Source organism: Pipistrellus kuhlii, unplaced genomic scaffold, assembly GCF_014108245.1.
Source record: "Pipistrellus kuhlii isolate mPipKuh1 unplaced genomic scaffold, mPipKuh1.p scaffold_m20_p_12, whole genome shotgun sequence".
In the NCBI taxonomy this organism is placed as follows: domain Eukaryota; kingdom Metazoa; phylum Chordata; class Mammalia; order Chiroptera; family Vespertilionidae; genus Pipistrellus; species Pipistrellus kuhlii.
Window position 1 is genome coordinate 17,133,304 of NW_023425427.1, and position 24,421 is coordinate 17,157,724.

Below are 24,421 nucleotides of genomic sequence, written 5' to 3' on the forward strand. Positions count from 1 at the left end.
CACCATTAGAAAATGTTAAAAAATTTAACTCTGTGCCTATATTGATTATATATAAAGTAATTCTCTTGAATAGGAATCAAATAAACACAAAGAAAGTATTTTATAATTACTTTATTATGAAATATTAAGTAAACAAAATAGTGAAAAATTATAAAATTCTTGTCTTGTCTGCACCTACGGCACACCAGGCAACATCTCGCGGCACACTAGTGTGCCGCGGAACAGCGGTTGAAAAACGCTGGTCTAGAATATCTTCCTCTTATAAATGAAAAACCTTTGAAAGGGTCTCCATTAAAATGACATTTCTTAAAAGGTTGGTTAATTTGGCAAATAACCAAGAAAATGCAACTATAGCAATTCTAGACCCTATTTCCTAATGATCAAAAATAGAGAAATTCCAAAGCAGCAGAGCTTCTTTAAAAACTCCCTTATGGTGACAGCATCAAAGAGCCATTTTTGCTTTTAAAAGCTATTTTTCTGGCAATAAGTTTGTAGAAAACAATCTGCTGTAGTGTTTCGACATGAATTCTGAGGCAGCTATTTAGATAAGCCAAGTCACAGTCTTGTTTTATAATTAGGAAGTATCTTGCAAAATCTCTCTAAATTCACAATATTGTTTGAGAGTACTTTTAATCCCAGTTAGATAGCTTTCTTTTAGGCAGTGACAAAATCCAGATATTTGAGAACAAAAAGATGATTGAAGCCATTACTTTTCAAGCACTAAGGCTAGAACTACACAACCAAGATGATGAAAGAAAGGGAAGACTTTAAGACTTTAGGTATTGTTTCAGTAGAACTTGCCTGAAAAGGCTCAACAAGAAAAATTAAAACCTACAGAAAAGTTTCAAAAGTGGCACAGTGAACATCTAGTCTTCATCTAGACTGGCCCACTATTTTGCAACATATGATTTAACTTTCTGCATAAACACATATTATTATTGCTATTATTTTGATAAAGTATTTTAGAATTCATTGCAGACACATTATTCATTCCTAAATTCCAGCATGTATCCCTTAAGAACAAGGACACCATCCTACCTGGCCACAATACAATCACCAAATTCAGGATCAGAGCAAGCACTGATCCAATATTATTACAGTCTGTGTTCAAATTTTACAAATTTATCCCAATAATGTTCTTTTAATTCCAGGATCCAATCCAGGATCATGCATTGCATTCAGTTATGTAACTATAAACAATTATATAACTAATACCCTCTAGAATTATTATGTAAACTTACCTGTTCACAAACATCATGGCACATTTGGTTATCCTTGGAATGATCACAACACAATGCACCTAGGAAGAAAAAAATAAATACCCAAAGTTGCCCACTTTAAATAAACAAGATATTTAAGTTAAATTGAATGGTTACAACAAACAATTTATTCAATCCGTTACTATTATTCATTTTAATTCAACAAAAGTTTACTGTGTATCTAGCAGAAGCCAAGGACAGTGCTTTGTTGGTTCTTGCCTTCCAAAAACTTGTAGTCTCTTGCCAAAACTGGTTTGGCTCAGTGGATAGAACGTTGGCCTGTGAACTGAAGGGTCCCAGGTTCGATTCCGGTCAAGGGCATGTTACCTTGGTTGCGGGCACACCCCCAGTAGAGGGTGTGCAAGAGGCAGCTGATCGATGTTTCTCTCTCATCGATGTTTCTAACTCTATTCCTCTCTGTAAAAAATCAAGAAAATATATTTAAAAAAAACAAACTTGTAGTCTCACAGGGAAACTGTCATGTAATATTAGCTAATGTACTGTGTACTTTCCATGTGCCAGAATTTTACTAAATTTGCTTTATGCAGTATCTTATTCAATGCTTACAATTGCCTGTGGACTCTATTCTATTACTATACTTATAATGTAGGTTAAATTAAAAAGAAAAAAAGAGTAACTTTTGTTTTGGACATGTTAAATTTAAGGTTCCTACAGGATATCCAGATAGAAATTCCAGTAAAGTCAGAAATCCAAGTCTGGATTGCAGGTAAAGCCAAGTCTAAAGATCCAAATTTGGAAACGGCATAAAGAAGGTATACAGAAATTAGTGACATTGCCTATGGAGAGTTTCTAGTGAGAAGTGAACACAGCATCAAATTCTAAAGAACAACAATATCTGAGACATGGGAAGAAACAAAGACAGAGATTGAAATGGAACAGTTAGAACGGTAGCAAGAAAGTGGCATCACAGAAGAGGGATTAGCTAGTGGCATACACCAGAGCAGTCAGGTTAGATTGGAGACAAAAAAAAGAAATGAGTTTACTAATTACGAGGCCACTGAGTGACCACAATGTACTGTCTGTGAACTTGGTAGAAGTGAATGAATGATATTAAGAAGTAAACCAGGGATGAGAAGTATAAACAGCAAATAAAGTTAGCACTGGAGAAGTCTGGCAGTAATGGAAGGCAAAAGAGAGTGGTAGTTATACATGGAAGCAGGATCAAGGGGAGATTTCCCCATTTTTTTAGAGTGGCCTTGGTCCATGGTTCCAGGGAAACTCTAAACCCCTGGAATTTCCCGAGTAATAGGATCGCCTCTGTTATGTTTATGAAGTGACCCAAGGTCTCACCTGGATATCTTCAGGTACAGAAAGGTCAGCCACATGATAAGAGAGTAGCTTTGATTCTCAGGATATCAACTCAATCTCTCAACCTCCAGCAGAATAGGGGAACTAAAGATTGAGTTCAACCACATGGCAATAATTCAACTAATCATCTATGTGGCGGAACCCTAATAAAATCTCTAGATACCAAAGCTCAGTGAACCTCTCCTGGCTGGTGAAGACACTGATGTGCCAGGAGGATGACGCACACTGATTCTATGAGGAAAGGACACAGAAGCTCTGCATTTCCTCCCAGATTTGACCATGAATGTTTCTTCATTTGATTGGTCCTCCTGATTTGTATCCTTTATAATAAAACTGTAATCATAATCAGAGTACTTCTTGGAGTTCTACAAATCATTGCAGTGAATTATTCATTCTGAGGGTGTCATGGTAAATCTGGATTTATAGCCAGCTGGTCAGAAGTGTGGGTGACCTGAGGACCCCCAAAGTGTGGCTGGTGTCTGAAGTAAGTGCAGTCTTGTTGAGGCTCGTGCCCTTTAACTTGTATGGTCTGTTCTAACTGTGGGTGGTCAGTGCAGAATTGAATTGCTGTATATCTAGTTGCTATATACCCAGCATATAGGATGTGGGTTGTATTTGGTCGAGAGATACAATAATGAATAAATATTATGCTCTCTGGTGACAGTCTGATGGTAGAACAATGTGTAGACAAGAGGAAAGGATGAAAGGGCACTCATAAATCAAGAGGGAAATTGACAGCCTCCATTTTCTCAGTGAAATAGTGAATAGTTCTAACAACAAAAAGGGTTGAGATGGGGTTGTTCTTCACAGCCACGCCGAAGAACAGGGAAATAAGGTATATAAATGTTTCTCAAACTTGTTTTCTATTAAACACTGTTTCATGAGTTGTTATTATCCCTCAAGAGAAAAAGTTCCATATACAAATAAATTTGGGAATGATAAAGAGAATTCTTCACTACCGGACGTCACGAATACTTTAAAATGCTAATATTCATCATTAATTTCCTATAAAGGGATATAAGTAGACTGATTTCTCATAGCACAGACTTTTTTGATGCCACTTACTAACATTTCAGAGTGCCAATTTGAGAAATATCAAATTAAAGAAAAATGTTGCCGAACAGCATTATGGGCCCAGAGAAATTCATAAATTGACTATAGAGATAATCAGGAGGGGCATGTTACTATTCTAGAGCAGTGATTTTCAACCTTCTTCATCTAATGGCACACATAAACTAATTAAAATACTGTGGCACACCAAAAATATATATTTTGCTGATGTGAAAAAAAGGGCTCAATTTATTAAAGATTTAAAAATTGATTATTAGAAAGGAAGAGGGAGAAAGAAATATCAATGTGAGAGAAACATCAATCAGCTGCCTTCTGCATGTCCCCTACGAAGAATGGAGCCCACAACTGAAGACATTTGCTCTGACTAGGAATCTAACTGGAAACCCTTCTGTGCACAGGATAATGTCCAATGAACCACACAGGCCAGGGTAGCATAATTTTGATTCATTCACAGTAGACAACTATTGTGTTAACTGTTGTCATTTTTTAATTTGATAATCTAAGGGAAAAGAGGTCAGTGCCCTGACTAAATAGTGAGGTATTGCACTTTAAAAAAAATTTTTTTTCCAGAAAGGAAGGGAGAAGGAGAGATAGAAACATCAATGATGTGAGGGAATCATTGATTGGCTGCTTCCTGCATGCTCAACTCCTGGGGATAGAGCCCACAACCTGGGTGTATGCCCTTGACCGAAATCAAACCCTGACCTCCTGATTCATAGGTTGATGCTCAACCACTGAGCTATGCTGGCCAGCCAGGTATTGCATATTTTAAAAATTCTTATGGCACGCCAGTGTGCCACCAAACTGAACATTGATGCTCTAACACAAAGGTCACATGAGGACAGAAAATCCAGCTGATCATGAGCAACGATACATAACTCATAACATATGGTCCTAATAAGTAGAGGCTTAGCAAAAAGTAAACAGGCAGACAAGAGTCTGATTTGGGCCTAGGAATTTCTGGGAAAGTTCCTTAGAGCAAAGGTCCAAAGAACAGAAACACAAAATGTGTTATAATTAAAACTTCAATAACAATGGAAGGTTTTATTTAAAATATAAATATAAAAAGCCTATTTTTTCCTATTTAAAGGTGAAGGTGAAATTTATAGTAGAGTGACCCCTCTTCCCCAAGTTAAAATTTTGAAATAATTTTTTTTTCTTTCATTAAGAAAATAAGAAAAGGCCTGACCAGGTGGCTCAGGTAGTTGGAGCGTTGTCCTGTACACCAAAAAGTTGGGGGTTCGATTATCAGTCAGGACACATATTTAGGTTGCTGGTTCAGTCCTTGGTCGGAGTGCAGATGGGAGACAACTGATCGATGTTTCTCTCTCACATCCCCCGCTTCCTCTCTCTAAAATCAATAAAATATTTCCTCAGATGAGGATTTTAAAAAATGACCTAGAACCTATGTTAACATTTTGACACATTTTCTTTAAGTTTTTCTAAATGCCTGATATTTCTGACAAAATGGGATCAAAGAGGTCAGCCTGAAGTTTTCCGGCAATAGCTCCCTTCCCCCTCACAACCAAGCATTCCTCTCTGTTAGTACATTTCCTCACTGGAGAAAACTGCCACTCTCCCCCGAACAGGCCAGGGAACCTATGCTCCATCACATTTTCCACAATCTATTCTTAACTTTAACCATTATTATGTTGGTACACATGTTTCTTCCTCTGGGACAATAAAAAGTTGTTAGAATCTTTGATAACACATATTTTTCCAGAAATAAATTTCTACAAATAGGCATCAAGTCATGTGTCTTCATTAAGAATGAGGAGAAGGATTTCAAATGCAATTAATGTGGCAATTAAAGTTCTCTGTATTTTTTAGAGCTATTAAATGGATTAACTGGGTCAGTCAACTATTATGGTGCCAAAAAACTCTCCAAGGCCTACTGTTTTATACAAAAGACAACGAATTCTAGAAATTTGTGTTTAGTATTTGATTCTAATCTAATTTCTTGTTCTTTAAGAAAAACTCTTATTCTCATAAAATAGAATTGAATAAAGGTAAATTAGTTCAAAATAAAAATTGATATTGGCATAATTAAAAGTGTTATTCTCATTAAAGACATAAGAATGAATGTCTTATTTTGCATTCTAATTCCAAGAGTGTACAGTTATAAAATTAATAAAGATTTAAAAAACTGATACTAAAGGCCATGTATCTTGCCTTTAAGAAAGTATTAGTGCACCCCAGAACTATGCAAGCTGAATTATCCAATAATTAGGAACATCAAGGTCGGGCTGCTGGTTGGGCCATATGTGTACTAAAGATAGGCGAGTAAGCAGGAAGCACATGCTCCAGCCACAAGGGAAAAATGCAACTTCTAAGACCAACCAGTATTTAAAAAAATAAATACACACCCTAATTTAAACTAAAATATTCATAGAATTATAGGATTTTTGAAGTTAAAATATTCATAGAATTACAGGATTTGCCACAGAAACCTCTCAAAAGCTATAATTCAATTTGGTTAATGAAAAGCCATTCTTGTTTTCTTTTCTAAAGAAAATAAAGATTCTCTCTAATTAATGCTTTCCTAAAAAATTACTAAAACACAACATATGTATCCTAAACTATTGATGGGAAAAAACTAAATCTGAGCTGATACTGGAAAAAGGTCATTCTAAATAAAAAAGACATGTTAATAAAAAATTTGTTATTACTTGTAGTCAAATCTTTATTTCTAAAACAGTCTGGAAATGGACACTTTTAAAAGGTTTAAATGACAACTGCAACTTTAATTTATAAATGCACTATTGCAAATGTTGCATTTATCCCTTTAATATACATGTTTGTGTGTGTGCGAGTGTGTATGTATATATATCCTATCTAATAAGAGTAATATGCAAATTGACTGTCACCCCAACACACAAGATGGCTGCCCCCAGGTGGATGAAAGATGGCTGCCACAATTTGGCCAGCAGGGGAGGACAGATGGGAGGGACCAAGCCTGCAAGGGAGGGCAGTTGGGGGCAATCAAGCCTGCAGGGGAGGGCAGTTAGGGGTGACCAGGTCGGCAGAGGGAAGTTGGGGGCGATGGGACCTGCAGGGAAGGGCAGTTGAGGGGAGACCCAGGCCTGCAGGGGAGGGCACTTGGGGGCAATCAAGCCTGCAGGGGAGGGCAGTTAGGGGTGGCCACGCAGGCAGAGAGAAGTTGGGGGTGACCGGACCTGCAGAGAAGGGCAGTTGTTCAGGGACTCAGGCCTGCATGGGAGGGCAGTTAGGGGCAATTAGGCTCTAGGGGAGCAGTTAGGCATCAATCAGGCTGGCAGGGAGTGGTTAGGGAGTGATCAGGCTGGCAGGCAAAAGGGGTTAGGGACAATCAGGAAGGAAGGCAGGTGAGCAGTTGGGAGCCAGCAGTCCTGGATTGTGGGAGGGATGTCCCAGATTAGAGAGGGTGCAGGTTGGGTTAAGGGACAACATCCCCTAAGTGCAGGAATTTCATGCAGTAGGCCTCTAATATATATATAGAGAGAGAGAGACTATATCAACAGCCAATGGAGAACCAAACAGTAAAAATAGTAAAATAATTATCCATATACCCAACCACTTGGATTCAATATTACTAACATCTTATCATCTTGTTATGCTGCTTTACCTATCTATCTGGACAAATATATATTTTCTATTTCTGAATCACTTGCAAGATACAGATAACCTCCACTGTTTGCCTCATATTGCACTGCTGCAAAAACCAATTGTATTCATTTAATTCTATTACCAATATTACTGCCAGATTATTATTTTGTTAATCCTCACCCAAGGATTTTTTTTCATCGATTTTTTTTTGGGGGGGAGAGTAGAAGAGAGATGGAAAGACAGAGAGAAACAACAATGTGAGAGAAACATTGATTGGTTGCCTCCTGTGTGATCCCCATCAAGGACCCAGGGAGGAGCCTGCAACCAAGTCGGTGCCCTTGAGCAGAATCAAACCCGGGACCCTTTGGTCCACACGCTAATGCTCTATCCACTGAACCAAACTAACTAGGCCCAGATTAATTTTTCAATAGACTGTTCATATTATTACTCTTCTAATCAAGAGCCTATAATGACTTCTTGCTATTCTAATTCTAAATTTTGCCAATCTTCTAACCTTTCCTGCCCTGACATTCCATTATTTTTTAACAAGGAAAGTCTACGTTTACCTTGAATATTTCTGCCTGAAATGCTCAAGTGCCCTCTCCCGATGACCTAACCTCGTAAGCCTTTCTTTCCAACAACTCCACGCCATGTTGTTGTTTTTACTTTGTTTTCTTGGTTATTTAAAGCCCTACTATTCTAGTCAGGCCTGGAAACTTTAACTTAATTCTTCTCTCATCATTTCATGTTTGTACTTATGGTATTCTCAGACTAGCTGTAAACTTCTTGTACCCATTTAGCACAGTGCTCAGCTCAAAAATTTTTACTCATTCGTTACTGAGTAACGAATTCCTTTCTACTTATAAAATGCCTTTGTATCAGGAAAAAAAAGTACAAAAAGTTGTATTTCCCACTTTAGTACTATATTTCATATGTTCACCAACCCATAATTTAACAAACATGAGTTCAGGGCCTACATCAAAAGATAAATTGATCCCAATTATATACTTAGATACAGAGGTATGCAATCAGTTGGTGGTGGGCTCTGCAGCTATAAGGTCAAGAAGAGATGGGTGGGCCGAAACCAGTTTGGCTCAGTGGTAGAGCACTGGTCTGCGGACTGAAGGGTCCCGGGTTCGATTCCGGTCAAGGGCATGTGCCTTGGTTGCGGGCACATCCGCAGTAGGGGGTGTGCAAGAGGCAGCTGATTGATGATTCTCTCTCAGGGATGTTTCTAACTCTATCCCTCTCTCTTCCTCTCTGTAAAAAAAAACCAATAAAATATATTTAAAAAAAAGAAAGAAGAAGAAGAGATGGGTGGGAAAAATTGAAGTTTCATGGTGGTACAATTAAAAGAGGAAGCTGTTTGGTGGAGGGTAGGAAATACAAAAGACAGACGAGAGAGAACCAATCAGAGGTAGAGAGAGACTGTCTCCAAAAGCAGTCTTGATTGCTAGCAGCCTTCTAGTTTCCAAAGTAGTCTCTGAGATTGTGTTGTGCTGAATTTTCTACCTTTGGATTTCTATGTGCTCCCCTCTTAGAGGCCACATAACCCCCTAATCCTGAGCCGCCTTGGTTTCTGTTCCTAAGGACAGCACCTTCATGCCTTCAGATCTTGGTTCTGAACTTTTACCTTCTAAGAGACTCTCATCATCACAATGTAAAGAACTGCTCTCCCTCTACTCATAGAATTGTTATCATCTGGTTTCCTTCACAGCATACTTATCACTATTAGAAATCATCTTATCTATTTATTGTCTCTCTCCAAAACTTGCAGTGTGAGCTCCTCAAGAACATCAATCTTACACCTAGAAGAGTACCTGACATATAGTTAGCAGTAAGAACTCAATAAATATATTTTGAATAAATACCTCTCACATCTGTTCTGCTCTTTTAAAACCCACATTTTTACCATATATAAAACCACCTCTTGACATTATTCTACTTTCTTCCATTAAGTGGCACATGGTGGAAAGTATGATCAATGAAAGGTTGCTTAAATCTATGGATATAAGACAAGGACTTTTAGCCGGGACCGGTTTGGCTCAGTGGATAGAGCGTCGGCCTGCGGACTGAAAGGTCCCAGGTTCGATTCCGGGCAAGGGCATGTACCTTGGTTGTGGGCACGTCCCCAGTGGGGGCTGTGCAAGAGGCAGCTGATCGATGATTCTCTCTCATCGATGTTTCTAATTCTCTATCCCTCTCTTTTCCTCTCTGTGAAAAATCAATAAAAAATATATTTTAAAAAAAAAAAGACAGGAACTTTTAGCAGTATACCAGAGTAATCTGTCATAGCTGGTCTATCACCAACTCTAGCTCTTTCTACAGTGTGTGGGCCAAGATACTTCTTTAGAAATAAAATCTGCTTCTTATTACTTTCCTCCAGGTAGGCGTTGGCTTTTTCTAACTTAAAATTTATTACTTTCTTTTTCAGGATTCTGGGTTGACTATTATATAATTCCTCAAATGTCAACTTATTGAAACCTAGCCCGTAATTTTCCTCTTTTTTTTTTAAACATATTTTATTTATTTTTGTACAGAGAGGAAGGGAGAGAGACAGAGAGTTAGAAACATCGATGAGAGAGAGTCATCGATCAGCTGCCTCCTGCACACCCCCTACTGGGGATATGCCCGCAACCAAGGTACATGCCCCTGACAGGAATCGAACCCGGGTCCCTTCGGTCCCCAAGCCGACGCTCTATCCATTGAGCCAAACCGGTCCTGGCTCCCTCTTTTTTTCTATAACAAAACATCTTAAAGAGAAACAGAGCTATTATCAGGTGCATGACAGATCCACTGCATTTTAAGGTCCCATCCCATCCTTCAAACGGAACACTAGAAGTGTGTGTTGGGGTGCAAGGGGGGGGGGGGGGCAGGGGTGGAAGGAAAACGCATTGGAATAGGAAGTGTGGCATTACTCCAATGTAGAGGGTGTGGTCAAACTTCCCAAGAGAGGATAATCATTGAGCGAGTAATATCACTCCCCCACCTTCACACCCTCCCCAGAATAGGAATGAAAATCTGTGTCAGAACAGATAAGACTTGTAAAATCTTATACCAGAGTTAACAGGCATATCCAATCTTGAACGGGGAAAAGAGCAGGAATACAAGCTCAGCCTTCACTGAAACACAATTTAATATTGTGTTCTCAACTTTTGCTTAGGATTGAAGAACATTTTCCACATTTTCTGCAGATACACAGAGGAAGCTTTTGTCTATTGTAGAACTCAATGGCCTTTATGTAAAGAAACAGGTAATAAATGTTTCCTAGAATTTAGTACAAGGGACAACTCTTACATTTAGATCAAACTGAAATTTTTCTTCTTAGCCAAACAATGCAAACTCTATGCTGTCATGGACTTTTAGAGCTGGAAGGGCCTTTAGAAATCCCAGGTGCTAGGAAGAAAAAAAGAGTTCTAGAAGCAAACAAGATTTTATATTTCTACTAGAGGCCCAGTGCACGAATTTCATGCACTAGGATGCGGGAGAGTCCCTCAGCCCAGCCTGTGCCCACTCAAAGTCTGGGATCCACCTTGCTCTTTACTGCCAGCTGCTCACTGCTCCTAACACTGCCAGGAAGGCAGGAGATATTCCCACCACTGCCACTGCCACCGAGCTCGCCAGCCATGAACCATCAGCCTGGCTTCTGGCTTCTGGTTGAGCAGTGCTCCCACTGTGGGAGCTCATTGACCACTGGGGGCAGCTCCTGCGTTGAGCATCTGCCCTCTGGTGGTCAGTGTGCATCATAGCAACCAGTCCTTCCGCTGGTTGCTCTGCTGTTTGGTCGATTTGCATATTAGGGTTTTATTATATAGGAGGATAATAATTTGATTGATATAAATCATGATAAATTGATTAAACAAGGCCATTAGACTGAGGTGGCTTTACTGCTTTCCTTAATAGCCTACCTAAGCAATCCAAAACCTAACCTTATAATACCTTAAGGCTTAAGCCTAAGGAATTGAAACCTAAGGACAATCAATCACAAACAGTCACCTAGGCTTTCCTGAAAAAGGTATCCACTTGAACTATTGCCAAACAAATAATGTCTTTTCTTTGCTTCCACCTCTTCTCTATGAAAAGTATTTCCCCTGAGCTCCTGTCATGTCCTGTTTAGTGCTGCCCATCTGAATCATTTGTTGCTTAAATGAACTCTTAAATTTTAAATGTCTCACTTTGTATATTAACAATCACGTAATACAAAATCCTCCTTTTAAAGTGTACACTATATTTGTTTTTATATATTCATGGAGTTGGGCAACTATCACCACAACTTTAGAACACTTTAGCTTTAGAACACTTTCATTGCCCTAATATCCATTAGCACCCATATCCATTAGCACTCATTTCCCCACTTCTCCAGCAAACAAGTTTCTTTACAACAGAAATCCATGGACCCTTTCATGGGATTCTAACATGCTTTTTGAATTTATAAGAAAGGGGTACAATGTGCAGTGTTACTCAAACTCATTTAATAGCTAACATCTTAGTGCTTACTATTCTAAATGCTTTTCAGGTATTACCACAATTCCTCTCTCTCTCTCTCTCTCTCTCTCTCTCTCTCTCTCTCTCTCTCTATATATATATATATATATATATATATATATATATAGCTGTGGATATTTAATATCCACAAATAAATGTGGATATTAAAGAACAAAAAGACTGAGGCTAAGTAACCTGTTCAAGCATTCTTAACGACTTCACTCTACTATCAACCGCAGAACCAGTTAGTTGTGAGATGAGAATGAACCATGGACCATAACTTTGGAAATGCTTTAGTTCAGTATCTTTAATTTAATGAGACAAACGAGGCCCAGAAAGATAAGCTGATTTAGCAAGAAAACAAAGCATTTTCTCTCTCCCCCCGCCCCCCTCTCTCCTTTGATTTCCATCTAATTGACAGCTAAATTTAAAACCCAATGCAATGAACTAATTAACCCCAGGTTCCTGACATAATTCTCTCCCTTCTTTAAAGACTTCCTTGCAAAAAACAAAAAACAACAACAAAACACACACACACACACCCCAAACAAAAACAACACAACCCCACTAAGCTTTAACACTGTAACCTGTCGGGGCCGGTGTTGCTCTTTCTGGGTGTGCGCTCTCGCGGTGAGCAGTGCCCTGCTCCATCACTTTGGCATGTACAGTGTCTAGTTGGAGGGTCAGTCCGTTTTCCTCCACCCGAGGTGGAGGTCAGCTCCCTCCCTCTGTGCACCCACAGCCCTTCATCTTCTCTGGACATCCCCGCCTTGAATTCCACAGCGTGTGTGCTGCTGTATGCACCCCACTTTGTAGCCAGAGAATGACTGGAGGGCAGGTGTTGGCATCGACTCCGAACGCCGCGAAGGAGGCTCAGTAAATACTGAACACTTTCCTCTCCCCTTTTGGTTCAATTCCTCCGGAGCAAACCAGAACTCTGCTGAGCCTGCCAGCCCTCAGAGAGCGCGGCGGGCTGAGTTTTCAGGGTCCTTAGTCGGAGCCGGCGCCGCCTCGGACCAGAAGGCTTGGCCCATCCCCTCCCGGGACTCGGAACCGGCAGCTGTGGGGCCCCGAGGTCCGCCCTTCGCACCCCGGCGGGGGTCCAGCAACAATAACGGGTCAGGGCGTCGGGGGGGGGGGGGGGGGGGAAGAGGCTGGCGGCACCTCCCAGACCCGTCCAACCCTCGCGAGGTCCTTGGCGAAGGCATCTCACCCTTTCGGGACCGAGTCCCGACCGAGCCCGGCGAGGAGATGAGGGGGCGAACCGGCGTCCCCAGGCCGGTGGGTGGCAGAGCAAGGCCTCGAACCTGGGTCCCTGCTCCCAGCTCAGCGGACCTTTGGGGCGGGGAGAGCGAGGGTGGAGAGCGATCCTCGCACGGCCCGCTTCGGGGCACCCCTTCTCGCCGGCCGGGAGCTCCGGCCCGGGGTCACCGGGCGCGGCCGGGGCTGGGGGGTCGCGCGCCCCCCCTCCCAGCCCGCGCCATCTTGGGAGCGCTGAGGCGGCCGCCCCGGACCGCCCGCCGCCCCGGCAGTCAGTCACTCACCCGCACTGCCCGGGGCCAGGCCCCCCGCCACCTCCGCGACCCCCGCCACGGCCAGGAGAAGCGGCAGCGCGGCGAGCGGAGAGGCGCGGACGGTCGCCATGTCCCGGCCCGGAGGTCCGCCGCCGCGGGATGCTCGGACCCAGCCCGGCCGCCTCCGCCGCCGCCGCCGCTGCCCGCGGAGGCCCCGCCCCGCCGCCCTGGGCCTTCGGTGATTGGCTGCTGCGTGATCAAGCCCCGCCCCTCGATCTGAAGGCGTTTCCGAAACCCGCGGGGGGCAGGAGCGTGCCTCGACCCCGGCCCTTTGTTGCGGCCCAGCTGGGAGCCGGCGTCCGCGGCGGGGACCCCTGCCCGCAGCCGCCCGGGGGACAGTCCGAGCCGAAGGGCCTTTGGAACTCCTCCTCCACCTCCCAGGGCTTGCAGATAAGGTCCCTGAGGCTCAGAGAGGGCACGGACCTGCCCAAGACCACACCGCACGCACTTTTAGGAGAACTAAAGCCTGAGAACTAAGACCAAGTCCAAGGCTGAACCAGAGTAACTTATCCTTTTCGCGTACCTCCAGAATCCTCCTTTTTTTTTTTTTAACATTCAAAAATCACCAAATGATTTACTTGGAATCAGAATGAAAGAACATTTGACAGCCGAAACCGGTTTGGCTCAGTGGATAGAGCATCAGCTTGCGGATTGAAAGGTCCTGGGTTCGATTCCGGTCAAGGGCATGTGCGTTGGTTGCGGGCACATCCCCAGTAGGGGGCGTGCAAGAGGCAGCTGATCGATGATTCTCTCTCATTGATGTTTCTAACTCTATCCCTCTTCCTCTCTGTAAAAAAAAAATCAATAAAATATATTTTTTAAAAAAAGAAGATTTGACATTGTTGAAATGTGTGTTTCTTCTGATACTTTTGATCAGATTATACAACTCATCTAGGACACATGACCAGAAATATTTTACATTTCTTCAGGACTGGGGTTTTTTCCACGACTTCAAATTTGGGATCTTCAAATCTGAAGTCTGGGAACGTATTCTTGTCTATTTTACCATGCTTTTGGTTAAGCTTACAAAGCTCCCTCTCCGTGTCTTGCTGATACTCTGGGCCACCATTATCAGGTCCTCCAGATGACTGTCGCTTCGTTTTGTATTCCCCAATCTTGTCCAGGAAGAGTTTCTGTACCGGATCAAGCTCCTTATTAAATGCCGCTGCGGTAACACCCATATTCCTCCACAAACGGACTGAGCCTGCAGACCGAATGACAGAAGAGAACCCGCAGAGCCTCTGAAGAATCATGGTGACTGTACTCAGTCCCAAGCTGCCAGAGCCACCCCACCATCACTGTCCTACCTCCATAATCCTCTTAATATCCTTTCTGCTCAGACACCCAAAGAAGGCTTGTCACCCAGGACAACTCGGCCTTCCCTAAAGTCTGAGGTCTGCTCCCGCAGACACGGTCCCCTGACACGGGCCCCGGGCTTCCATGTGTCACTGATGTACTGTTAAGTGCCTAATCCTATCAGGAAAAGGCTGGGGGAGGAAGGCTTGTGTATCTCGATATGGAGAGCCTTGAATGTCAGGTTTAGACTTTCAGAGACAGTTTGGAGGTGGGACCCCACTTCACCCCTTACCTCTCCTTCCCTGCAGCTACTGGTGGGAGAATGTTTGAAAGGGTATCGTGGCCAGCAAAGCTCTGGGTCTTCCTCTCTCAGTTCCTAAATTAATATCTTTTCCCTCTCCCTTCCCTTAAAAACAACAACAACAAAATATAACCAGAGTTAAATCCCTTCGTATCCTTAAATATGCAGTGTTTACATTTCCCTTATTGTCTCATAATCTCCTTTCCCAGTTTTTTAAGTTCCAAACAAAGCCCCTATATTGAAATTGGTTTGTATGTCTTTGGGTCTCTTTATACCTATTGTCTCTCTAAGTTTACAAAAGGAAAACATGAATAAGTTATGATAATCTTTCTAAAGCATCTGCTCTGATGGCAACTCTCTTGCTTCAAACTCTCTGAGAGGCCACCTTTTTTTCCTTACAGGATAGAACGATGTGCGATTATTTAACGTGGTGTCAGAGGCTCTTAGCAACTGGACCCAAACAGCCTTTTCCACATCATCTTCTCACCCTCCTTGTACTCCTGTCATCATCCTCTCAGAACCTCTTATCTTGTTCCAGACTTCTTAATTGCTCTCACTCCTTTCACAACATGTATCTCCTCTGCCCAGAATTTCCCAATTCTTGGAACCTGGCTCAGCTGAGGGAACTAAGATGGTTGCTCTGGGTTCAACTGGGCCCTAGAAGGATTTGAGCAGAAAGAGGGCTCGTGTAAAATGACTGACACATCTTGCTTTGAAGCATAGTAACTTCCATCTTGTGTAAAAAACTGCTTTTTAAAATTCTCTGTTATTGTCAGATAATCCCTTGTTCTGGAAACTCTGTCATAAACTCTGTCACTTTAAGACCGTCTGTTGTTCTGTAAAATGACTGTCTTTTAGTACAAATAATAGATAAAGATAAGCTTAACTGACCTTGCAAGCTAGCCATCTACTCTAATAGCCTAAAATAGACTAATACTGATAATAATTCCAAATACTAACTCATTATGTATTGGAGGTTACAAACTAACTGTAACAATAACCTACACAGAGGTCTTTGTGAAACCTGCAAACAATGCTCAAAAGGCATAAATACTAGACACTTCCTCTCTGACAGGATTCAAAGATTTGGGAAACACCTCCCTCTGGTCTTTATTCCCTTTATTCCCTCGAGAATAAAGACTCCTAATTGGCTCATTAAGGCATCTGGCATCTATCTCACTGATTTATGATACAACAGCTTGACCCTGAATTGCCCTGGCTTTAAAACTGAAAGTCCTATATCCCATCAACTTCATTAGTCCCAGGCAAAATGGGACAGTTGGTCTCCTTACTTCTGTGCACCTCAGAAAATGCCATAAGCGAAGCCTACAAGGGGGTTTCTATATAGAAAAATTGGGTCATATAGGTGCCTGATACGACCCCCAAATTGGGTCAATAGGTGAGCTGATTGTTATAAGCCATGGAGATGGGTCATTCGACCATTGCTCCCTGTATTAGCTTCCTAGGCTGCATAACAAAGGGACACAATCTGGGTGGCTTAAACAACCGAAATTTATGTCTCAAAGTTCTTGAAATTTATCTCTCTAAGTTCCTGAAACCAGAAGTCAGAGATCAAAGTGTTGGCAGGGTCGGTTCCTTTGGGAGCTGTGAGGAAATAACGGATTCATGCCTCTTCTAGCTCCATTGGTTGCTGGCAATCTTGGGCATTCCTTGACTTGTGGATGTATCATCTTTATCTCTGCCTTCATGTTCATGTGGGACCCTCTTGTGTGCGTACGTGTCCGTCCAAATTTCTGCTTTTATGAGGACACCAGTCATATTGATTTAGGGGCCCACCCTCCTCCAGGATGACTCATCTTAACTAAATACATCTACAATAACCCCTATTTCTAAATAGGGCCACATTCTGAGGACCTGGGGGTTAGGAATTCAGTGTATGAATTTGGGGAGGGTAGCACACAATTCAACTCATAGCAGTAGCAAATGAAAGACCATCCACCTACCCCTTCAGAAATCATTGACTCTGAAGGAGAGGCTGAAGAAGGAAGAAAAGGATAAGGGATTGCCCAGTTGCTGTTCAGAGATTCTAAGTTTCCCGGTAACAGTAGTTGAGCTCACCTTGGGTGACTCACAGAAGTGACACTCGAAGTCTCATGCACAAAGAGAATGCTTGAATAACTTGAAAATCTCAGAGCTGTAGAATCAGAAAGGACTTCACTTTCAGGTAACTCTTGTGAGATATGGCAGCAAAGTTGCTCTGGATGAGTCAAACAAAGCAGTTAAGGCGAGGGGCTCTCTGTTAGTAGAGACTATTTCTCTACTACCAAGATGTGTAATCGTGATAGACATGTTAGGAGAATGGCTAAATCTGAGCTGTGGAGAATTTAAGAGGAAGCTGCTTAAGATCTTCCCACCCAGAATGATGGCTGACCAGGTCCTGTATCCTGGGGGAAGTCAGAAAATAGGGAGACTGAGGTACTTCTTGGCCAAGCATTCTCCGGTTCAATATCTGGATCATCAACCCTCCTGTAAAGGGAGCCACTAAGCAGATGGGACCTGGAGACTCTATTGACTGTTATTGCCCATTGAGGCAAATAGTTGGACACTGGCCTCAGGCATGGTCCATAGGCTTGAACAAATAGCACATCAATTTTAGATTATCTTGCTGTTTTGTGATGAAGCCAATAGCTTATTTCCAGTTTCCCTCTACTAAGACAATCTGAGCAGGTAGCTTTCCCATGAGATAGAAAGCAGCAATGTAATTTACCAATAATGGAAAGAGCATGAGTTTCAGATACACCTGAGTCCAAATTGCACTCTACACTGACTAGCTGTGTGACTTTGGGCAAAGTCTTTTGACTTCTCTTTCCTTTATTTTTATTAAAGAAGACATTGTAGCCGAAACCAGTTTGGCTCAGTGGATAGAACGTCGGCCTGTGGACTGAAAGGTCCCAGGTTCGATTCAGGTCAAGGGCATGTGCCTTGGTTTCTGGCACTGCCCAGTGGGGGGTATGCAGGAGGCAGCTGATCGATGTTTCTAACTCTATATCCCCCTCCCTCTCTGTAAAAAATTCAATAAAATATAAAAAAGAATACGACATTGTAAATGTGTCTCACATTCCAGTAAAACTAAAATTTGACATATCCACAAGTTTACTCAATATTCATGCAACTACATCAAATTTTATAGGCAACACATGGACTTTTACATAACAGAATTTGGCCTTTATAAACAAGCTTACCCGTAAAGTAACATTCATAATGTGGCATTGTTATTGTGTGGTCAGTTACATGTTCACTTGTTATTGTGCAATTGGTTGTGACACCATGAGGAGAACACGCACCAAGCAGATGACTCTGAGCCTCACCGACCCTTGATTGAGAACAGTGCACATGTGTACGGCCTGGTACAATTATAAGCAAGCAGATGTGCATAGGCTTGGGATTAAAGAAAAGATCGGTGCAGAACTACACTTTTCTAATGACACATTTTTTTTAATTTTAATATATTTTTTATTGACTTTTTACAGTGAGGAAGTGAGAGGAATAGAGAGCTAGATGAGAGAGAATCATCTATCAGTCGCCTCTTGCACACCCCCTACTGGAGATGTGTGCACAACCAAGGTACATGCCCTTGACTGGAATTAAACACGGGACCTTTCAGTCCGCAGACCGATGCTCTATCCACCGAGCCAAACACATTTAAAGAAGATAAAATAAATGCATGGAAAACGACATGAAAAGATTTATTCGGGCCGAAACCGGTTTGACTCAGTGGATAGGGCATCGGCCTGCGAACTGAAAGGTCCCAGGTTTGATTCGGGTCAAGGGCATGTACCTTGGTTGCAGGCATGTCTCCAGTAGGGGATTGTGCAAGAGACAGCTGATCGATGTTTCTCTCTCATTGATGTTTATCTCTCTGATGTTTCTAACTCTCTATCCCTCTCTCTTCCTCTCTGTGAAAAATCAATAAGATATAGATATTTTTTTTTTTAAAAAGAAAATATTTATTCGGAAACTATTAAGAGGCAGTCACTTTGCTCCACCAGTGTGACTCAGTGGTTGAGCCTCAACTTATGACCCAGGAGATCAAGGTTCCATTCCCAGTTAGGTCACATACCTGGGTTGTGGGCTTCATCCCCAGTGGAGGCAGCCGATTAATGATTCTCTCATCATTGATGTTTCTCTTTCTCCCTCTCTCTTCCTATCTGAAATCAACAACAACAAAAAAATGTAGGGGAAAAAAAGGGCAATCACTTCAACAACACATGGTGGTAACCAGTGTCAAAAATCAAAACAAGTTTGTGTGCGTCTGTTGTCTTACTACACATTAAAAGCTATTTAGAATATCTAGAAACTCAAATCAAACACTTGAGGGATCTCCATTTGGAAAGAGCTTGATTTCTGCTCATCAGACTATATTATTCAAGCGGGTTTTTGTTTTTGTTTTTTAACAATGTATGCTTGAACATGTCTGTTTTAATTCTGATACCTCCTTTCATGCTCTCTTCCACAGCTGGAATAAACATGTTATTCTGTTCTTTTTTAGCTTTTTGAAATCATGATGATGTTCTATGTTTAATTCTAATTCATCTGAGGTTTATGGGAACGTATGGTGTGATGTATGGATCAAAGGCAAACCTTCATTCAAGTGAATATTGTTGTTGTCCCACTCATTATTAAAAAGTGTTTCCTTCTTTATGCTATTAATTTTGATGTGGCATGTACATATTAAATTTGAATGGTTGGAATTTTCTGTTTGCTTTGATACCACTGATTAAAACATAATAAACAACAGTGGTGTATAGTTTAGTAGTTGTTACTTCGTAATAAGTTCAAATTTGATAGGAAGAATCTAACATTGTTACCTTCCAAAGAGACTTGTATTGTTCAAGTGTTCTTCACTAGCAAGGCATGTAGTTCCGTAGAGTGTTAGGGAATTATAAACAGCAATTAATTATGTCTCTAAGCCCAGGTTTCCTATTGGCCTTACCTCAGACATAGCAAAATACAAGTTTTGAGGGGTAGAGCCTTGGAATAAGCATATTAAAGAATTCTTCTGTTTGTTACAATTTGAGATCTTCCACTGTAGAAATTGAGGTCATTTTTATTGTATTTCTCTTTCAAGCCCTGGTCAATCACTCTGCCTTACTTTTTATTCACATAATACAATTTTTTAAAAATTGACTCCATCAGTCATGTCTAGAATTGTATTTGTTCCAAAATTTTTGATACTTACTAGTGTAAATATGTTATTCCTGTTATTTTTTTCTGTCTATTGATGATATATAGAAACACAATTGATTTTTGAGAAGTTATTTCTAAATCTCCTTCACTTTTCTGAACTCATATAACTGCGAATAGTTTTCTGCTTCATTTTTTAAAAACACAAGAATAGTGTTTTCTGCAAAATTTGACTATTTCTTCCTTTGCTATATGCATGCCTCTTATTTTGCATTTGAGCACATTTGTACATCTATTTGCTTTTGTGCATTTTAGAGCTATGTGAATAGGAATGCATCGTTTCTAGACTAGCATGTAAGAAGCTTGGAGTGGCCACTGCTAGCAAATAAAAAGATGAACATGTTGGTAAAGCAACAATTCTTCTTAGATCCATAAAAGAAGTGAGGTCAGAGGGCAAACTGTTGCCCTGGCATTGGAGAGACCAGGCTGGGTTGCTGGTGCCTGAGGACTTGGCCCACAACAGGGACTTCCACACGGGAGTTGCTTCCCTGCCTCTTCCTTCCGTCCCTCAGCCCTGGCCCCGAGTCTCCCAGGACCTGCTGCTCAGAGTGTGGCCTGCAGAGCATCAGCACAGGCATTGCCCGGAAACTTGTGAGAGACTCAGATCCCACCTCAGGTTCACTGAGTCTGAATCTGCATTTCCACAACATCCTCAGGTGACTCATGAGCACATTAAATCAAGTTCAAGAAGCTCTGATCTCAGCAGCTTGCAGAAATGTCCACCAGATGGCAGGATTGCAGCAGGCATTAGCAGCAGAGCCACAATCCGGCACCAAGTCTCCTTCGAATAGTACCCTAAACGGCACTAGAAGTTTGGAGCCATTGCCCACGAGCTGTGGAAAGCATGGATGGGAGAGTGGGCCCAGAGGAGAACTCCATTCAATGAGTGGCGGGTTGTGGCGTGTGAGCCATGAATTTCCCCCCTCTGGGCTTACCCCAGGCGTTTCCACATTCAGTGTCCAGTGAGAGGGATGGAATGATAACATCTCATTTTTACAGACAAGGAAATCGAGGCCCAGACACTTAGCCAAGCACTCAGCAGTGGCAAATGGTGCTGGAGACAGAACTGGAAGGCAGGTCTCTGGCTGCCTGGCCTAAGCTGAAGGCACCTCTAGAGAGACGTGGCTCAGGTGCTGACCTGGGCCACCTGCCTACCCCACTCCTGATCTCCCCCCCCCCCCTCCCAGCTGCTCTTTGAACAGCTACCTGATTTTCCTTGGGAGTGCTAGAAACAGTTATTTTAATAATTCAATTTGAAAGGTGAACAAGCTTTCCACAATACAAAGGGAAGTGCTAGAAACAGTTATTTTAATAATTCAATTTGAAAGGTGAACGAGCTTTCCACAATACACTGGACTTAACCTTCGAGGGGACAAAGCATCAGGTGTAATTTGGAACTGACAGGACCAGCCCTGGTCCCCAGAGGGTCCTCTGGGAATTCCGATGGTCCTGAGTCTGTGGCCAGTACCAGCTGTGAGCCTCTGACTCTTCCATCAGCTTTCATCCCAACCTACTTACTCTTGCTGTTTTCATTATAAGAACAAAGATTCACTTGCACAAGCTCAAGTGATTTTTTTCCTCATATTTTCCCCAAGAATCCATTTGTACTAATTAGGGAAATCACATAGAATTCAAGAATATAAGTCTTTTTTTTTTCCTTCTTCATTTTCAAAGGTAGTTTTATTTGGGTTTTAGAAAAAATATATGCAATTACTGGGTTAATACGGTTTCTTTGGATTAGGCCCCTACTTTCCCCTGAACGGTCTTCTTCATGAATTCACAGTCTCCTACAGTGCTTGGGAATAGTTCAAGTTGGTGGCTGACTCCCGAATTTTCCAGAAGCCAGGAGGCAGCAGGGGTTGCCCGAGTTTCTTTCGTTTGTTTCCCTTGCCCTTTCCCAATGCGGTACGTGCTGTACGTATGGAAGCTCCAGGCCCACCTCCCCAGGGGCACAGCTCTGCCCTCACTGCTTCTGGGGCTTCTCAAGGAAGAAGGGCGGCCTAATGAGTGGCGGCCAGAAGCCAGTGTGTCCTGGGAGGGACTTACGGCGGGGCTTAGAGAGACCTGGGTGAGGAAACGGATACCAGGCGCCATCCTCTTTCCTCACTGCACACGCACACACTTGCTACGTAAGCAAAGCAGTGCGCAGCTTCAGGCTTCGGGGTCTACAAACACGTGTCTGAGTGGGAGAGGGGTGATGGGAGATAGGAAATGAGCAGGGGGGGGGGGGAGCTGGAGACCCCATTAAGGAGAGGGGAGAGAGCGGTAATTCCCTCTCTGCTTGCCGACCTGCGTCCTCTTTTGGACGCAGCTGAAGATCTCCTTAAAGAGCACCTTGTATTTGGGAAGTGGCGTGCTGGTGCTGGCTCCAGCGCGGGCTGGGGCCCTGGCAGCCTGCCCAGCCCTGTGGGACAGTGAGTCCCCCATCTGCTGCTTGCACTTGGTCAGCAGCTCCTCGTACTGTGCGCCGAGTTCCTGCAGCCGGGAACTCTGCTCCACAGCCTTGGTCTTGGGGAGGCAGGTCCCCTCGTGGCTCTTCCCGATGTCCCCGCCCGCCACGCTGCTGCTGTGCATCGTCTCGCTGCTGCTGCTGGGCTGCAGGGGCCTCCGGAGAGGCCTCCGCTGGGCCTCGGGCACGGTCAGCATGGGCACCTCTTCCCGCAGGCTCTGGCCGGGCTCTCTGAAGAGGACCAACAGGGAGCCGTGCACCAGCTTTTCCACCACGAGGGGGCGCTCCAGCCGCAGCACCCGCCGGATTTCAGCCACCGCGGCCTCCAGCTCCAGCGCCCGGGCCCGGTAGCCGCGGGCGGCGCCCAGCTGCTGCTCCAGCTCCTCGTTCTTCCTGAGCACCAGCCCGAGCTGCTCCTCCAGGGCGCCCCGCCGCTGCTGCTCCAGGCTCAGCCGCGCCCGCAGCGTCCTCAGTAACTTCTTCAGGTGCTTGTTTTCCTCCGTGTAGTAGAGGCTCGGCGGGCCAGGCCAGGAGGCCACCTTTCCTGCAGCCTCGAGGTCATCATGCTCCCGCAGCTCCTTCCCGCCCCCCGAGCCGGGCGCGGGCGTGGGGCCCCGCTTCCCCGGGCCCCGTCGGCCTTGGCCCAGGGACTTCAGCTCCTCCACTTGGGCCTGGAGCTGACGGGTGCTGGCCTGCAGGGTTTTGATCTTCTCAGCCAGACTCAGGAACTTGTGCCGGGAGGCCGCGCTGCCCGCCGCCAGCTGCCGGGTGGCCTCCTCCAGCTCCCGCGCGGTGGCCACGACGTGCTCGTGCACCTTCGCCCCCTGCTCCTTCCCCTGCGGCGGCGGCAGCTCCATCGGCGCGGCCGGGGCCTCCGTTTCCCCGCAGCTGCTCCTTCCTGACGACGGGCCGTGTGTGCATCTGCTGGGGAGAACCCTCCTCCGCCTCCGCTCCCACCCAGGGGTGTCTTCCCAAGCTCAGCAGCCGGCGGGAGGTCCTGCGGGATGGAGGTCTCAGTGGTCGCACCAGGGCGCGTCCTCCCTCTTCTCAAACTCCTCGGCCGCGTTGCCCGCCAGCATCTCGGCTGCCGACGATGTATCCCCGGGGGCTCCGGCCCCGCCTCAGTCCGTCCTGCCTCAGCCTCTGCCGGGGATGCTCCACGGCCCCTCAGCCTCCAGCCAGAACCGTTAGCCTCGCGCCGCCCGGCACCCCGCCCCCTCCAACGGCCTCAGTTCCTTAGTTCTATGAAGACTTCTGTTCTTGGAGGGGCTGGGTCGTGGCTCTGGCTGGGGCGCTCCTGCCTGGTGCCAGCGGCTGTTGGGGGCCCTGGCCGGGTGGCTCAGTGGGTTGGAGCATCATCCCATTCATCAGAAAGTTGCGGGGTCATTTCTCGGTCAGGGCACATACCTAGGCTGTGGGTTTGATCTCCTGTGGGGGCGTATGCAGGAGGCATCCCGTCGATGTTTCTCACGGAGAGGATTAAACAATTGGGGAGGCTGAAACCGGTTTGGCTCAGTGGATAGAGCATCAGCCTGCCCACTGAAAGGTCCCAGGTTCGATTCGGTCAAGGGCATGTATCTTGGTTGCGGGCACATCCCCAGTGGGGGGTGTGCAAGAGGCAGCTGATAGATGTCTTTCTCTCATTGATGTTTCTAACTCTCTATCCCTCTCTCTTCCTCTCTGTAAAAAAAAAATCAATAAAATATATTTTAAAAAAAACTAGGGAGGAAGCAAAGGGTTATAAAAATCTTCATTTGCAACCCTGTTGTTATTATTATTATTTCTTTTTAAAAACCCTCAACCAATGATATTTTTTCTATTGATTTTTTTTTAGAGAGAGAGTAGAAAGGAGGAAGGAAGAGGAGAG

General features: G+C 44.0%; 3 protein-coding genes across 5 annotated transcripts in view; all 3 read right to left on the minus strand.

The window, feature by feature from the left end:
- Positions 1 to 13,455, minus strand: part of RECK (reversion inducing cysteine rich protein with kazal motifs) — a 54,166-nt gene extending 40,711 nt beyond the window's left edge. For 2 of the 3 annotated variants that reach the window (XM_036433364.2, XM_036433362.2), the window contains exons 1-2: positions 13,274 to 13,455; positions 1,242 to 1,300 (exon numbers count right to left, since the gene is read on the minus strand). In XM_036433364.2, coding sequence (XP_036289257.1) covers positions 1,242 to 1,300; positions 13,274 to 13,373 — 159 coding nt within the window. In that variant the 5' untranslated portion in view covers positions 13,374 to 13,455. Of the gene's footprint in view, positions 1 to 1,241; positions 1,302 to 13,273 lie in introns of those variants that run through there. The other variant, XM_036433365.2, reaches the window with a different exon arrangement.
- A 684-nt stretch (positions 13,456 to 14,139) lies between these two features.
- On the minus strand, positions 14,140 to 14,608 carry LOC118716340 (ATP synthase-coupling factor 6, mitochondrial-like). Its single transcript, XM_036433418.1, has one exon. The coding sequence runs from the start codon at positions 14,554 to 14,556 to the stop codon at positions 14,191 to 14,193; it is 366 nt and encodes a 121-aa protein (XP_036289311.1). The 5' UTR covers positions 14,557 to 14,608; the 3' UTR covers positions 14,140 to 14,190.
- A 6,739-nt stretch (positions 14,609 to 21,347) lies between these two features.
- LOC118716698 (cerebellar degeneration-related protein 2-like) lies at positions 21,348 to 24,113 on the minus strand. Its single transcript, XM_036434250.2, has one exon. The coding sequence runs from the start codon at positions 23,409 to 23,411 to the stop codon at positions 22,350 to 22,352; it is 1,062 nt and encodes a 353-aa protein (XP_036290143.1). The 5' UTR covers positions 23,412 to 24,113; the 3' UTR covers positions 21,348 to 22,349.
- Between the last annotated feature and the right edge of the window lie 308 nt (positions 24,114 to 24,421).

What these genes read in the sequence shown, in the direction of transcription:
- LOC118716340 (XM_036433418.1), bottom strand. Translation starts at nt 14,556, where the DNA reads ATGATTCTTCAGAGGCTCTGCGGGTTCTCTTCTGTCATTCGGTCTGCA.
- LOC118716698 (XM_036434250.2), bottom strand. Translation starts at nt 23,411, where the DNA reads ATGGAGCTGCCGCCGCCGCAGGGGAAGGAGCAGGGGGCGAAGGTGCAC.